Below are 15650 nucleotides of genomic sequence, written 5' to 3' on the forward strand. Positions count from 1 at the left end.
CTTTACTCACATTGCTGTCAACTCCCTAGAAATCTAGGCGAATGGTCTGGCTCCACTGTGCAAGCAAAGATTGACCATATCACTGCCATGGCTGTTTTCCCGTTCCACAAGCCAACTAAGGCTTTAACAAAATCACCTGATGATGCTGCAGAAAAATCCCCCAAAACTTCAGCAAACCATCCAGATCCAGATCCATCCTCTTCATTCCATTCTAATTGGTCTGATACCACTGCAGAAGCTCCAAATCCAAGCAAGATGAAACCCCACTATATCATCTGTATCCAGAACTATAAAAAAAATCCTTCACATCCAGATCACAATGATCCCATCCAGAACTCAAAATGAAGCCCTAAGTAGGGGCCTGTACAGATGAGCACTTTGCACCAACCTGGGCCCAAACTAGGGGCTGGGACAGTAGGTGGTTGTAACTGTCCTTACTCATGCTGTTGGACATACTTAGGGCGGGGCTGGACAAATTGGGAGGAAAGGGTGGTGAGTCACTGCCCCTTTCTGCCCCAGATGGAGACCACGGCAACTAAATGGTGGTTTCTTTTTAGGCCATTTACACACTCAGCAACCCTACAGTGCACCCTGGCCTTCATCATGGTGCACGTCTGTCTATGTGGGGTGCGCCGTGGTGATGTCCGCACAGTGCAGTGCCCAAACAGCACTGCGCAGACGCCATTGTGGCGCACAAGCACACTAATGGCGCCCCACGCATGGCCTAAAAAGAAACCACCATTTGGTTGCCGTGGTCTCCATCTGGGTGTCTCACCACCCCTTTCTCCCAATCTGTCCAGCCCCACCCTAAGTATGTCCAACAGCATGAGTAAAGACAGTTACAACTGGGGACAGACCCATGGTTGTTATGGTGGGCTGGAAGTTTTAAGCCACACCCAACAGAACCATCTCCACATGGATATTAACATCCCCAAGTACAAGAGGCCAAGGAAATTCAACAACTACCAGCAACACCATTCTGGTTAGTTCAGGAAGAAAAACTGTTGAACACTGGAGTGGCTGATACACCAACAGAATTTGCTGTCCCAGCCACCTACTTTCAAATACATATGCATTGAAGACAACAGACTAAGAACAGGGCACCTAGTGAGGGACATGCAATCATGGCTATCTAATAGTGGGGCTGAGAAAAATTAATTTCCTTATTTTCATCCAATCAGGTCTCTGTGATACAAACCATGTCATCATACTCATTCAGGATCAAGTCCTAGATAGCTGTTATTTTATTACACATCAACCAGATATTCGCCAGCAACACTTTCAAACCAAGAGGATTATCCTCAAGTTTGTCCAGGCTATCAGAACTAATGGATACAGTAGCTTGGGGGCAAAACAACACCATGTTGTGTTCCCCTTGTCCATTTAGATGATCAAAGAACCTTATTTATTTCATCCTTAATTTCATAAAACATGCATCAGCTCATAAAAACTATTTTGATTTATGCCAAATATACAGTCTTCAAATGCTGAGGAACGAGTGTATAGCCTCACAAAATTATTTGATCTCAACCTGCCAACAACAGTTGTAAGTTTCTCTTTAATAAGAATGTGTTCACTGTTTTCTATATTTTGCATATTCTGGACAATATTAAGCAAAAGAAATTCTGTAGATTGAAATTCTTCTTCAATAGTGTCACTGGGCCTGGCTTTGAAGTAGAGAGCACATTGCTATCCCCAGTTTTATCATTGCTCCCACCAGCTACTTGAATCTTTCCTACATCACAGGAACACAACTTATCTGGTCCTGCAGATGTCTGCTGAAAAGTGCCATACTGAGGTAGGAGCTGATGCACCCAGACTTGGCAGCAGAGAGCTGCCATTTTACATCCCTGAAGTAAAGTTCTCCTCATGATGTTGTCATACTGATTGCACTGGGTGAAGGGGATTTAAAATAGTGACTGCCAGCTACAAAGGCTGCTGCTAATTGGGATTAAATACCAGATCTTGGTGGATTGGGAGGGGCATGTGAATGACTGGTGGGGTTGCCATAAGTCAAGGAGCCCAGGGCCTGGCCACTGCTGATCACTCATACATTCTTTCCTGACTACACATGATAAAAGTAGTTTACTCAGTCTGTTAGCATCCTGAAATAAGAGCTGAACTCCAGCAGGAAAGAGAAGAAATATTAGACTCTGCCTCAGGTGTCTGCTGTTTTAAATCCTCAAAATCCAATGCGAGGCATGACATCATCCTATTGGACACTGCAGTATGAGGGGTGAATTATCTTAACTTTTTACTATGCAGGTTCTCATTCTTTCTCTTCAAAACTAAAGGATATCAATATCTGACCCAATATATCCCTTTGAAGATCTTTTTAAAAATCTTCTCAATGTTAATATCCTGTAAGGGAGTTAAACAAATAGAGGAAACTGTTAGTTTTTGCTTATCCACCAATCAGATTCAACAGATATATTTTCTATCATTTATACATTCCTTCCTATCTTAGGCTACATTCTAACCATGTTTATTGGAAATCAGATTTACTTAAAAGCAAACATGCACGTTTCTGGCTTTTAGACAAATATTATTACTTACTCATACCACAACTCTTCTCTTGTGACAAAATGCATTTAAGTTAATGGTTAACTGTAGTTCACATTGCTAATAATAAATTGTAACACTATCAATTAGTGTATTGCAGGTAAAGCATTGTGGGCAGCAGATGGTTTCATAATCACAACCTTAGCCCTGCATTTCTCCTACAAGAGGGTCATCAGGGATAGAATAAAATTTGGCCAAAAGGATATTTTAAATAAGTTAGAACTATCCAACTCTTGGATTTACCAGAAAAAGACGCTATTTCCGTTTTCTCTCCCGATCGTAAAATGTTCGTCACTTTTTTTTTGTTTTTTAATTTATATATCGCTATTCCAAAGATCATAGCGGTGAACAGCAAGTAAGCTAATTAGCAAGTAAGCTAATTTGCCCCCAACAGTCTGGGTACTCAGTTTAGCGACCTCGGAAGGATGCAAGCCTGAGTCAAGCTTGGGCCCTTTTGCTGGTCTTGAACTCGCAACCTTGTGGTTTTGAGTGAATGGCTACAGTACTTTAAGCAGAATGTTCTCATTGTACTGATTGCCAATCTCTTTCTGAGGATATATTTAAAATATTAAACAATAGCAGAAATTTTAGATAACTTAAAAGGAGAAAAGTTGACAAAAATCAAATATGCCTATACCAGGAGAGCCTGGAGAATAGTTTGTACTCTATAAGGACTACTTGTATTAATCAAGAAGTGAAAATGAAGTTTAATTTTTTTTTATACTAGTTGTTCTAAATTCTTACTAAATGGAATACCCACAAACGTTTTTTAAACAAAGAGAGGTATCCATCACTTCTATAGATCAAAGCTACCTGAAAAAAATTGAATTAAGAGCAATATGTTGTTAGGTCTGTTATATTTAAAATTAATAGCAACAGTTAAATTTGACAGGTAAGCAAATAACTTAACTTCCAATATTTTAAACCTCACTTTCTCCTCCTAGAGTGCTATACCTCCCAGTTACTCAACAAGAACCTAACAGGACATGATCATCCATCCTAAATGTGCTGATGGCTAGTGATGCTACAAGCAAACTGAGGTCAGAGAAAAGTTGGCTGTGCTTCTCAAGTGTGACATGTAGTTACCTGGTGGGACCCAGCCTCCTGTCTTTGGATGCATTTTTTGCTGAACTTCCGTGAGCTGAATACAAACAGATGAGGGCGAGGTGATGAATCACCAGTTGACCAGAAACCAAAGTTGATTGCTGCATCCCCTTATAGGATGGTTCTAACACCAGCCAATCTTTAGAGCAACTACTACTTGCTAGAGACAGAACTGGGAGGAACAGAAGGTTCTCCATATCTCCACTCCTCAGATCTGGAGGCAACCAGAAAATCAGTTCTTCAAGATGACAGGGAATACCAAGGAGCTCTTGGGAGAGAACTGGTGCGGCTCTTCAGTTCTTCAGTCATGCTGAATAGCAAAGTGTACAAGTGTTTGAACTGAAAGCTCATATGACTATATACATGTCTTTTAACAGTGAATGGTTTTTAACATTCACTGTCTTTTAACACTGAACGCTTGGAACTCAAAACAATATGGTACGTTAAAATATAACTTCAAAATCTGAGAAGGGCAAAATAAGAACATACCAGATATGTAAGAGCGTCCATTGCAGTCTTCTATATCCATCTTTAAGATACCCTGCTAAAAAAGAAGAGACAGATGCCTGTCAGAAGTACAGATATAAAATAGAGTGGAAGGCATTTTGCAGGATGCCTTCCTCCAGTTGCATGATGGTGCAACACTGTCCTAATGAATCAAAACAAGCTAAGCTATTTCAACCAGTTCTGTGGTACCTAAAAGACTAACACATTTGTTAATGTATTAATATTGTCAGTACTTTGCCTCTGATCCTAGTGTCTACAGTTTTGCACCCTGTATATATACCTGAAATACTGGGCAATACTTCATGCATTGGTCAAGTAGGCTGCAATCTGTGTGCATTCATGTCATAAGAGATGTGTTTAATATGCCACAGGGTTTTTCTGTTTTTGCTGTAACATACTAACCTGACTGCTTCTTTGGAAATTAAATAATTTCACCTGTGTTAACATTTTCAGGACCAGAGCCACAGAATCAGTTTAGCTGCAGATGCCAATGCGGACCTATTTTTAATAACAATAGGAGGAAAAGCCTTTAAAAACCATATTTCCATTTTTTGCTAAAATAAGTTTTTAGTAACTTCCAACTGGAGTTTACAATAACATAGTAAACTCCAAATGGTAATCTGGGAGCTCAAGTCTCCTAAACTATATTTTGCCAACACAGGAAAAGAAAATCTACTTTTGTATTGGAAATAAAAGACTCAACATATATTTTGGTTAGAAACCTACAAATAGTGGGGACAATAACATTTCAGCATTTTTTCCATCCCTATGTTCAGCTGTCCTGTATACAAGGAAGAAGGCTGTCAAGTGCTGTTAGTTCACCCCCCCCCCAAAAAAAAAGGAAGAAGAAAAAAAAGAAGCTAAACAATATTTCAAAAGGTTAGAAAGAAGGAGCAGCTGTCAGTCTTACATTTGATGAGGCAAGACTAGATTCATTCTTCACTGGTCTAGAACACAAGTGGCCACAGGCCACTGCTAATTTTGAATCCTTCCATGGCAAAGAACAGTAACACTTGTCCAGTGCAATTCATTTTCAACAAAACAGACGCTTTGCTGTCACCCAATCTTGAATCAAGTTTGAACAAGAAAGTGATGCTGCCACACAGAAGATACCCCAAGTAGATAATAATAAGCAGGGATGGGATGTAGAGAGTCGGGGAGCAACCATTGGAGTCATTCTGGGGAGAGAGAGATATGGAGGGAGGAGACAATTAAAATACCAAGGAAGAGGGGAGACAAGAGGGTGCTTGTGGTCCCCAAGCTGTCTCCCAGCCCACACAGTGTGGATAGCCTTGGTGACAGCTCCACTCCCCGGGATGAAAATGCTACAGAGACCTGGTTGGATGAGGTTGTGTGTGTTAATCTCTCTCAGCTTTGCCCATCAGGTTTCTCTGTGAAGCAGCAAAACATGGGGGGGGGGGGAGGTGGAGTTACAGTGGTCTATCATGAATTCATCCCCCTGACCAGATACCCCCCTGCACAGTCTACAGATTTTGAGTGTGTGTACCTAAAGGTGGATAGCTGGGATGGAATAGGGATTCTGTTGGTGAACTGCCCACCCCACTGCACAACAGTCTCCCTTCCTGAGCTGGCCGGGGTGGTCTTGGTGTTGGAGTCTCCTCATCTATTAGTGTTGAGGGACGTCAACATCCATGCTGAGACTGTCCTTTCAGGAGTAGCTCAAGACTTCCTGGCCTCCATGACAACAATGGGTCTGTCCCAAGTGGCATCTGGCTCTACTCATGGTGGTGGGCACACTCTGGCGTTTGTTTTCTGTGCTGAGTGGGGTGATGATGATGTTGGTGTGGAAGAACTCTCCACAGTTCTGTTGTCATGGACAGATCATCATCTGATCAGGTCTAGACTCACTGGGACTCAGAACCTCTGCAGATGTAGGTGACCGATTAGGATAGTCCACCCCAGGAGACTGATGGATCTGGATAGATTCCTGAGGGCTGTTGGGGAGTTTCCTGTCACCTTGGCAGGCGATTCTGTTGAAGCTCTGGGCAACCTTTGGAATGAGGAAATGGGCAGGGCCATGAATACAGTAACTCCTGAGAGTCCCTTCTTACAGAATGGAGCCAAACCAGCCCCCTGGTTCTCCAAGGAATTAAGGTGATAAAGCAAGTCAGATGGAGACTAGAGCAACGTTAGTGGAAGACTAGAAGTGAAACTGACCAAACACGGGCTAGAGCCTATTTGAAGGCTTTCTCCATATCAGTGCGGGCAGCAAAAAAATTTTTTTTGCTGCCAGCATTGCATCTGCATGAAGTAATCCAGCAGAGCTATTCCGAGTGGTCAGGGGTCTCTTAGACACTCACCTTCAAGTAGAAAATGCAGACCGCTCGGAAACCCAATGTGAAGAATTTGCATGGCATTTTGCAGATAAAGTCACTCAGATCCGCTCCGATTTGGATACTACAGTTGATACAGTGCCAGTGAATGTAACCTTGACGTTTATCGCATGGGGGTTAAACTGCTCCCCAGCACGTTCTAACGGGGGCGAGCGGGGGCGTGCACAGAACGCGATGGGCACCGGATGGGGCCCAAAACGCGACTTTATCGCACGGGGGGACACCGCTGCCGCCGCTGCGCGTTCCCATCACGTCCCAATTCGGTTCCAGAGGGCGCCATTTCTGGGGACGCTTTGAAACAGTTCCGTGCGATAAAGTCGCATTTTGGGCCCCATCCGGTGCCCATCGCGTTCCGTGTGCGCCCCCGCTCGCCCCCATTAGAACGCGCTGGGGAGCGGTTTAACCCCCATGCGATAAACTCTAATGTCTGTCCAACATTAATGGATAATTTTCAACTTGTCCAGCCTGATGAAGTGGACAGGATTCTCGGAGAGGTAAAAGCCACCACATGTGTCTTGGATCTTTGTCCTTCTTGGCTTATTAAACATGTCAGAGGGGGATTGACTGAGAGGGTAAAGGAGGTAGTCAATTCCTCCCTACAACAAGGCAGAATTCCATCCTGCCTAAAGGAGGCAGTTGTGAGGCCTTTGTTAAAAAAGTCATCCCTGAATCCCACAATAATGAATAATTATTGGCCAATGTCCAATCTACCATTTTTGGTCAAGGTTTTGGAATGTGTGGTGGCTTCCCAATTCCAGGGGTTTCTGGATGAAAAGGATTATCTAGATCCATTTCAATCTGGTTTCAGGATTGGCTATGGAACAGAGACAGCCTTGGCCGCCTTGGTGGATGACTTACACAGGGAACTAGACAGAGGAAGTTTGTCCCTGTTGGTTCTGCTGCCAGCTTTCGATACCATCGATCATGTTATCTTTCTGGATCACCTCTCTGGGAGGGGGCTTGGAGGTACTTTTTACAGTGGCTCCATTCCTTCATGGAGGGGTGAACCCAGGAGGTGGTGCTGGAGGACTCCTGCTTGACCCCCTAGCCATTAGCCTGTGGGGTCCCTCAGGGTTCTGTGTTGTCCCCTATGCTATTTAACATATACATGCAGCCACTGGGAGAGGTCGTCTGGAGTTTTGGGGTCTGGTGTCATCAATATGCTAATGACATTCCACTGTATTACTCCTTTCCTCCTCAATCCAAGGAGGCTGTCTTGGTCCTAAACCAGTGTTTGTCATCAGTAATGGACTGGATGAGTGCAAGCAAGTTGAAACTTAATCCAGATAAAACATAGGTGCTCCTGGTCAGTGGGAAGGCAAATCAAGGAATAGGAATCCAGCCCTGCGTCCCCCTGAAGACGCAGGTTCACAGTTTGGGGGTTCTCCTGGGCTCAGCTTTGAACTTGGAGGCCCAGGTCTCTGCCGTGACCAGGAGTGTTTTTGCACATTTAAAACTTGTGCGTCAACTATGCCCATTCCTTGAGATGCCAGACCTGGTCTCAATGGCACATGCCTTGGTTACATCCCATTTGGACTACTCTAACGCGCTCTACTGGGGCTGCCTTTGAAGAAAGTTTGGAAACTTCAGCTGGTTCAAAGAGCTGCAGCCAGGCTGCTAATGGGGGAAGGTTATAGTGATCATACAATGCCCCTGTTGAAATAGATGAACTAAAAATAATTATGAAAAGATTTAGAATGGGGGATAGAATAAGAGGATTAATAGACCAATTATATTTTGATAATTCAGTAAAAGTAATGGTAAATGATGGGATAACAAGTGAAATAAGAGTGACAAGAGGTACAAGACAAGGGTATAAGACAATATCACCAATATTATTTGCAATGGTTATAGAGATGTTAGCGAATGTTATAAGGAATGATAATAGTTTAGAAGGAATAGGACTTTAAAAAACATCAAATTAGTTTATTTGTCGATGATACACTACTAACTATTAAATATTTATTGGATAGATTGGGAAAAATAAAAGAACATTTAAAGATAAATGAAATAATGACAGGGTTACAGATAAATTGGAATAAATCAGAAATGATGAAATTTAATTATACAAAAGAAGAGGAATCTGAATTTATAAAACAAAAAAGCTTAGACATAAGATTAAGAAGTAATATAAAATATTTAGGAATAAATATAACAAAAGATTTAAAGGAAATGGAAGGTAAGAATTTGGTAGTGCTATCCTGGTTTGGAAAAATAGCATTAATTAAGATGAAAATATTACCAAAATTAATTTTTTTATTTAGAATGATACCATTAAAAGTGTTGGAAACCGAACTGGATAAATGACATCAGTTAATAAATATATTTTTTAATGGAGGGAAAAGAACAAGATTAAATAAACAATTTTGGTATAAAACACAAAGAGAGGGAGGCTTAGGCCTTCCCAACATAAGAGGATAATATGAGGCTAATCAATTGAGATATGTGATAGAAGGTATGTTGGGTGGGATAGATTTAGAATGGTTAGAAGTAGATATAGAGGAAGCAGATATGAGAATATGGAATATCTTTTTTAAAGAACTTTACTAGGAAAGAAATAAAAATTATTGGAAACCCATTTATGAAAAATATAATAGAAATATGGTACAAACATAAAAAAGAGTTAATGAATGAAGATTCAATAATAACACCAATAATAATGGAAAATAAATTTCCAAAGAACTTGAGAGAATTGTTAGATAAGGAATTAAAGGAAAGGAAAATAGACAGATTAGAAGACTGGATAGATGTAAGAATAGAGAAAGGAAATATAAAATAATAATAATAATAATAATAATAATAATAAATATTTATATCCTGCCTCTTCCGCTTTGACGATTGTAACAACAAAGTTCATACAATACACAATAATAAAAACAACAAGCCCCACAAGACCCCGCCCAACCCTCCCTCCCAACTATAAAATTAAACAGTAAAACATGGTTAAAAAGCATATAACAATACATCAAAAATTAAAAAAAAAACGCAAATAAGAAAAATAATAAAAGGAAAATAATAAAAGGAGGGGGATTCAAATGGTTCTGCACATTATCAATCGGGGAATATGGGAATAAAAATTTCATGGTTCCATTATATGCAAATAGAACAATGGATTAAAAACTGGAGGAAAAGGAATATAGAAAAGAAAAAGTATACACAATTTGAACAAATAATTCAGAAAGGAAGAGAAATGGAAGAAAATGAGAACATAAAAGGAATTACTAGTAAAATTTACAAAATGTTGATGGAGAATAAAGGAGAAAAAATAAAAGGAAATATTTTAAAGGGATTATGGGAAGAAGAATTAGGATATAAAATAAATGATAAGGAATAGTATAGAATTTGGGAACAAAGACACCTGAAAAATGTATCAGTTCGGATAAAATAAAATTATTATAAGTTGATTTGGAAATGGTATCTGACTCCAGTGAGACTACATAATATTAACAAGAATAATTCAAAAAAATTGTTGGAGAGGTTGTCAAGAAGTAGGGTCATATATGCATATGTGGTGGCAATGTAAATATGTATAATTTTTTTGAGGAAAAGTGATATTAGAAATAGAAAATGTTATGAATATAAAAATAGAAGACCAGATATAGTTTTGTTATCGTTATATAACTCAGAGAAAAGGAAAAAAGAAGAAGAAGATTTGGTAACAAGTTTGCTTACAGCAAGAGATTAATAATAGCAAGGTGTTGGAAAACAAAAATAGATGTAGAAGTGGAGGACTGGTACAAAGAGGTATGGAAATTAGCTATTAATGATAAATTGACATGTAAACTGAAAGTAAAAAAAAAAGGACTATGCAAAAGAAATGACTTTGAGAGGATTTGGAAAGAATTGATTGAGAAAGTACTGAGAAAAGAAGATGGAAGATTACCTCCACAAAATGAACTGAAATTTTGGATAGAATATAAGGATGGAAATGGCTCCGGGGAAGGGGGGCACTAAGGGGTATATAAAATAATTTGTTAAAATGTAATAGAATGTAGGGATATATTTGTATATGGAAATATTATTAAAAAATTAAATAATAAAAAAAGTTGAAATCGCTGAACTGGCTGCCAGTTTGTTTCCAAGCCCAATTCAAAGTGCTGGTGATGACCTATAAAGCCCTATAAAGCTCAGGTCCAGGCTATTTGACAGACCATATCTTCCTATATGAGCCAGCCCGGACTCTGAGATCCTCAGGGGAGGAGGCCCTTCTCTCCATCACAAGCACGGTTGATGGAGACACAAGAGAGGACCTTTTCTGTAGCTGCCCCTAGACTCTGGAACTCCCTTCCCAGGAAGACCAGAATGGCCCCTTTCTTGATGGCCTTCCCCCAACAGGCAAAAATCTTCCTTTTCAAATAGGCATTCAAACCAGCAAACTTTTAAAGAACACCCTGGGATACTATATTGTTTTAATGCATTTTAGATATTTTTATCTTTTTTATTTTATTGTAGTAGTTTAATATTATTTTAATGTATTATTTTTGTATCTTTTTAATTGTATTGTTTTTAATGTTGTAAGCTGCCCTGCGTCCCAGTCCTGGGAAAAGGGCGGCATATAAATAAATATAATAAATAATAATAAATAAATATTGAACTCCAAATGCAAGACAGCAGTTTTATAGGTGAAAATGAATAATTTTGGGGCATGAGACTGAAAACTAACACACTGTGTCACTGAACAGTTTAGAAACAAGGATTTTCAATAGTCACACTAGCATAACAGTGGGGAATGCTGTATATATCCAGCTAATTAGCACCCCATGGAGTTAGTGCACATTTTATACATTCAAATGCCTTTCCCCAATTACATGTTATTTACAAAAATAAGGTAAAATAGCCACAAGTTTCACTATTTTGAAACAACAGTAAGCTCAGAAATGAGAGTGCACTGGAAAAAATCAAATGAGAGTGCACTGGAAAAAGCAATCAAGAACAATGATTTCTTGATCTAAATTAGATCTTTAATCAAAACATAGATGCAGTTTGCAGAACACAAAGGAAATTAATATTTATCCCTACCTTTACAATATTCACAATATAAATAAATTAAAAATTATTATTTTTTGCTCACAAATGATTTAAATTGTGGGGAGAAATAGCAAGGGATGTAATGTCTAAAGAAATCTGAGGTACTGGTTGATGACAGAAGCGGAAATAGCTTTTGAATAATGAAGACAATGCGGTCCATTCTCCATGGCAATTGTGCATAAGACAAAGAAGTATGGTCTTCAGTTACAATACTTTTCAGTAGTGAGAGTAATTTCTTGGCATATAAGAGCATACAGGCATTAGACTAGGTTATGGGGTAAATGAATGAATGGTACTTCATTTTTGCTAAATTAAGCTCTCCCAGCTTAAGAGAAGAAGTGTTTGGGTAAGCTACAGTCTCAGGCTAGGAAAGAGTTATATCAATATAAGCATGACAGTGAAAGATGCAGCATCACATGAATTAACAGCACACTGTAAAGTTATAGAGAGAATTGAAAAGCAGAAAATCCAAATACTTTTAGTAAGTGGAAGCAAATCGATTCCATTCAGTTGTTATCTTGATCAAGAGGCAAACTAAAAACAGAATCAAACAAGCACTTGCTACATGGTGACTACTTTACAAACTTCTCATTTCTAACTGTAAGGCAAGTCAATGTTCTGGTACAAACCAAACATTAGCAACTGTACAGTTACATTTCAGTTTGTCTATAGTTCTTGAAAAAGTGATTGGTCCCACATATTGCCATGTAGGAAGTTTTAAACAAACCAGTATGGAGTTAAGTGATCCCACCTCAAAAATGAGCCAGGGAAGAACTTCCCTTCCACAGAAGTCCAGCCACCACGGGCCCCAATACAGTTACAAAGAGAGCAAATAAACAATCAATATGTGCTCTTCGGAGGTATACACAATTAACAAAGAATGTATGAAATCTTCCACAACCCAGCCCACATCAGAATTTGTCTGAGTGTTGTACAGGTAAGAAAAAGAAATTAACAATACACCTGTATCTTTCAGCATTCACTGGAACCCACCTAACCATATGCCCACTCACATACTGAACAGAGGGATAAGGAAGTCTGATCCATATTCACACACACCCATAATGACCCCTGTATCCACTGGATCCAGTAAACTGTGGTTTCATTTACCCATGTCCAAAAAATATGTTTTTTCTAGGAATCTCTAGGTCCTCCACTGAGGCTCTATGGTCATCTTTCTCCAGGAGTAATTCATTTCAATTGGGTTCACTAATCACCTGCAGTTCTGCATTTTCACAGTAAATCCAGGAACGTATCCCCCACGGATAAAAGGATCGTCTGTACAGTATATGCTTTTTTCCCCTTGTCTTTGGGCACACAGGGTCTAGTCCCTAATATCCACACAAGCACTTAAGCAATACATTATCAGCAATGCCTCTTTCATTGCCAAGGTCCTTCTAAGTTTGTTCACAGTCAAGCCACATTCAAGAATGGCCCTTTCTGAAGTTAATTATAAGGTTTTTTGTTGCAGGTCCTTCCCTTGAATTACTTCAGATAATGTTATAGACTTTTTTTTTTAACTGACTGCCTTCTCTTGAACACAGCTGATGAACAGAGACTTTAGCCTCTTACTGACCTCTCAAACATCATTTTACTCTTGTTTTGAAATAGTAATAAAAAAAAAAGAATGAGAGGGAACATATAGTTAAAATTTTCTCTTCTTAAAGTAATAGAAACAAATATTTGAAACAAGAAATGCTACTGAAGAAATCATTGAGGGGTGATTTATTACTAATTCCCCCATCATAATCAAAAAGAACTATAAAATAACCAGGACCCCCAGCAGGAAAACTTTAATTAAAAGCACAGGAGTCCACACTGGACAACATTTTTAAATTGATAATACACACACAGTCTCCCCCCCCCCCAATTCAGCATGGAACCACCTAAATTTTACAATATCATTTTCTAGAGTCTAGGGTCTAGATGATCGATTTCTAGAGAAAATCACTACTGTGAAAACAGTTTGAACTGTTCATTCACTTTATTCCTTGGTTTACTTATGGGTCTGCATATATTTATTACATTGTGGGAGCTAGGATCTATAATCAAACTCCACCCTTTTCTTCTCGTTGCCCATTTTAGATCTTTTAAAAATACTGTTTACTGACTGACTGACTGGTTTAAGTAATCAATGTCAAAACTGAACAAAGAAAAAACCTAGGAGCTCTGCCAATCTATTGGATCTTATCATTTACTTTTAGATATAATCTCAGTCTGAGAAGGCCCCACATGGAAGAGATATGTGTGGGAATGATGTTGGCAAATGGTAGGATTGATAACATTGATCATTCAAGTGCTGTCCCTAGATAACTGGAATTAGGCATCCAGAGCACCTAAGCACTGACTCATTCTCCTTCCTTCTTGGAAACCTAAAACTTACTACAGCCATCCCTCCATATCTGCAGACTTGGGATTCACAAATTTGGTTATTCGCAATTTCATCGTGAGCCCTGCCTGCCTCTCCCCCTGCTTGGGACAGCTGGCAGCAGTTATTCCAGGCAGGGAGAAGGTGGGGGGAGTCGGCACTGTTCGTGAATTTTCCATATTGGTAGGGGTCTTTTTCCTCTAATCCCCACGAATATTCTCTGAAAACAGAAGTACAGCTTTTCATATCCATCCACAAACATTATTACCTCACAAGCTTTATTATTAGTGCATTTGCCCACTCATAATTTGTATGTCATTTGTATATCATTAGCCTAACAGCAAAAAACATGTTTGTTCACTTTATAAAATACTGGTTATATTTATATCCTGCAATTCTTCTGTGATAAACATGTGATGTACTGTACACAGATTTCCCAGGCAATTTTGAATCAAGACACAAACTGGACTTACTTAGCTTCAGCAGGCTGCACCTTTAGAACAAGCCCTGGGAATAACACAGGACTCGTATCTTTGAGTTCCAATCATGTATGTGGAATCCCTTGAACAGTCACTGCAGTGTTGTAGCTAGAAGATGCCATTGAAAGAACAAAAGTAGTCCTTAGTAATGATTCATTAACTTTGATGCACAAGGTGTTTTGAACTTCAGCTCCCAGAAGCTCCAGCAAGCTTGGCCAACAGTGAGAAATTATAGGAGCTGAAGTCCAAAACATCTGAAGGACCAAGGTTTGAGAACAATGCAAGTTAACCAGTCTACCACATAAAATGGGACCTTTCTGCACTAGAACACCATGCTGGTGAACTCTTACAGTCATAAATAAGTTTAGCAAAATTAGGTAAACCTCTTACCCAATACACTCTGCAGCCCCAGCAAATTCCACCTTTATGGAATTTAGTCAACCTATGGACTGCAACACTTTCTAAACTACACAAAAGCTAATCTAGAACTTTAAAGAAACCCCACACATTTCAATAAATTCACACCATTATGAATTCCTGGATGTAAATATGTACAATGTGCTCTTGCATAGCAGACTACGAGACTGTGAACAAACTGAACCTCTATGGGACACAAGTTAGTCCAATAGGAAGTATATATCTGTACTCTGCTTTGCTGTAGCTATGCAACTGCAGGAATCAAAATACTGTGCAAACATTCCAGAGTGGATGAAAGTACCTTTAGGGAAAATCCACTGTTCACTGAGAATAATTTCTCCTTAGCTGAAAGCTGTTCTTGCAAACTAGCTGGCTTCCACACTTTAGCCAGCAGGAACACTTCCAGGTCATCCAAACGGAACATAAAATGTAGTCTCACAGTGAAATGACCTCAGAGTATGTTCCCCCCAAAATTGCAGTGGTAAAGTTAGATAGCTTTTCCTATCAGTTCTTTTTTCTGCTTCATACGCTATTCACTATGTTACTCAGAACTGTGGATAGCAGTCAGACAAAAGAAATCCTGCTGAGAGAACACCCCTGCATAGAAGGAGACAAATATCTATATTGTCCAGTTTCCTCCATTTCAGGGCCATACTGCTAGAAAGGTCAGCCACAAACAGGCACTACATGGGATTTTTAGGAAAGCCTATTAGGAGATGTATTTAGTACAAGTGATCACTAAAGTGGGGACAGAAGTAAACTCAAATATCTGTAAGTGTTATACTTTCAAAATATTACATTTGCTCACCTGTAGCAAACCTGTAATGTAAC

At 39.3% G+C, this 15650-nt stretch overlaps 1 protein-coding gene across 8 annotated transcripts in view; it reads right to left on the minus strand.

Annotated features, from left to right (window-relative positions):
• The window catches only part of IKZF4 (IKAROS family zinc finger 4), an 85835-nt gene that overhangs the window by 45399 nt on the left and 24786 nt on the right, over window positions 1-15650 (minus strand). For 4 of the 8 annotated variants that reach the window (XM_089477155.1, XM_089477126.1, XM_089477146.1 and 1 more), the window contains exon 2: window positions 4156-4210. In XM_089477155.1, coding sequence (XP_089333281.1) covers window positions 4156-4195 — 40 coding nt within the window. In that variant the 5' untranslated portion in view covers window positions 4196-4210. Of the gene's footprint in view, window positions 1-2251; window positions 2311-4155; window positions 4211-5083; window positions 5138-15650 lie in introns of those variants that run through there. The other 4 variants (XM_089477186.1, XM_089477162.1, XM_089477138.1 and 1 more) reach the window with 4 other exon arrangements.

Source organism: Sceloporus occidentalis, unplaced genomic scaffold, assembly GCF_023333645.1.
Source record: "Sceloporus occidentalis isolate IW3139 unplaced genomic scaffold, rSceOcc1.0.p SCAF_1, whole genome shotgun sequence".
Classification (NCBI taxonomy): Eukaryota; Metazoa; Chordata; class Lepidosauria; order Squamata; family Phrynosomatidae; genus Sceloporus; species Sceloporus occidentalis.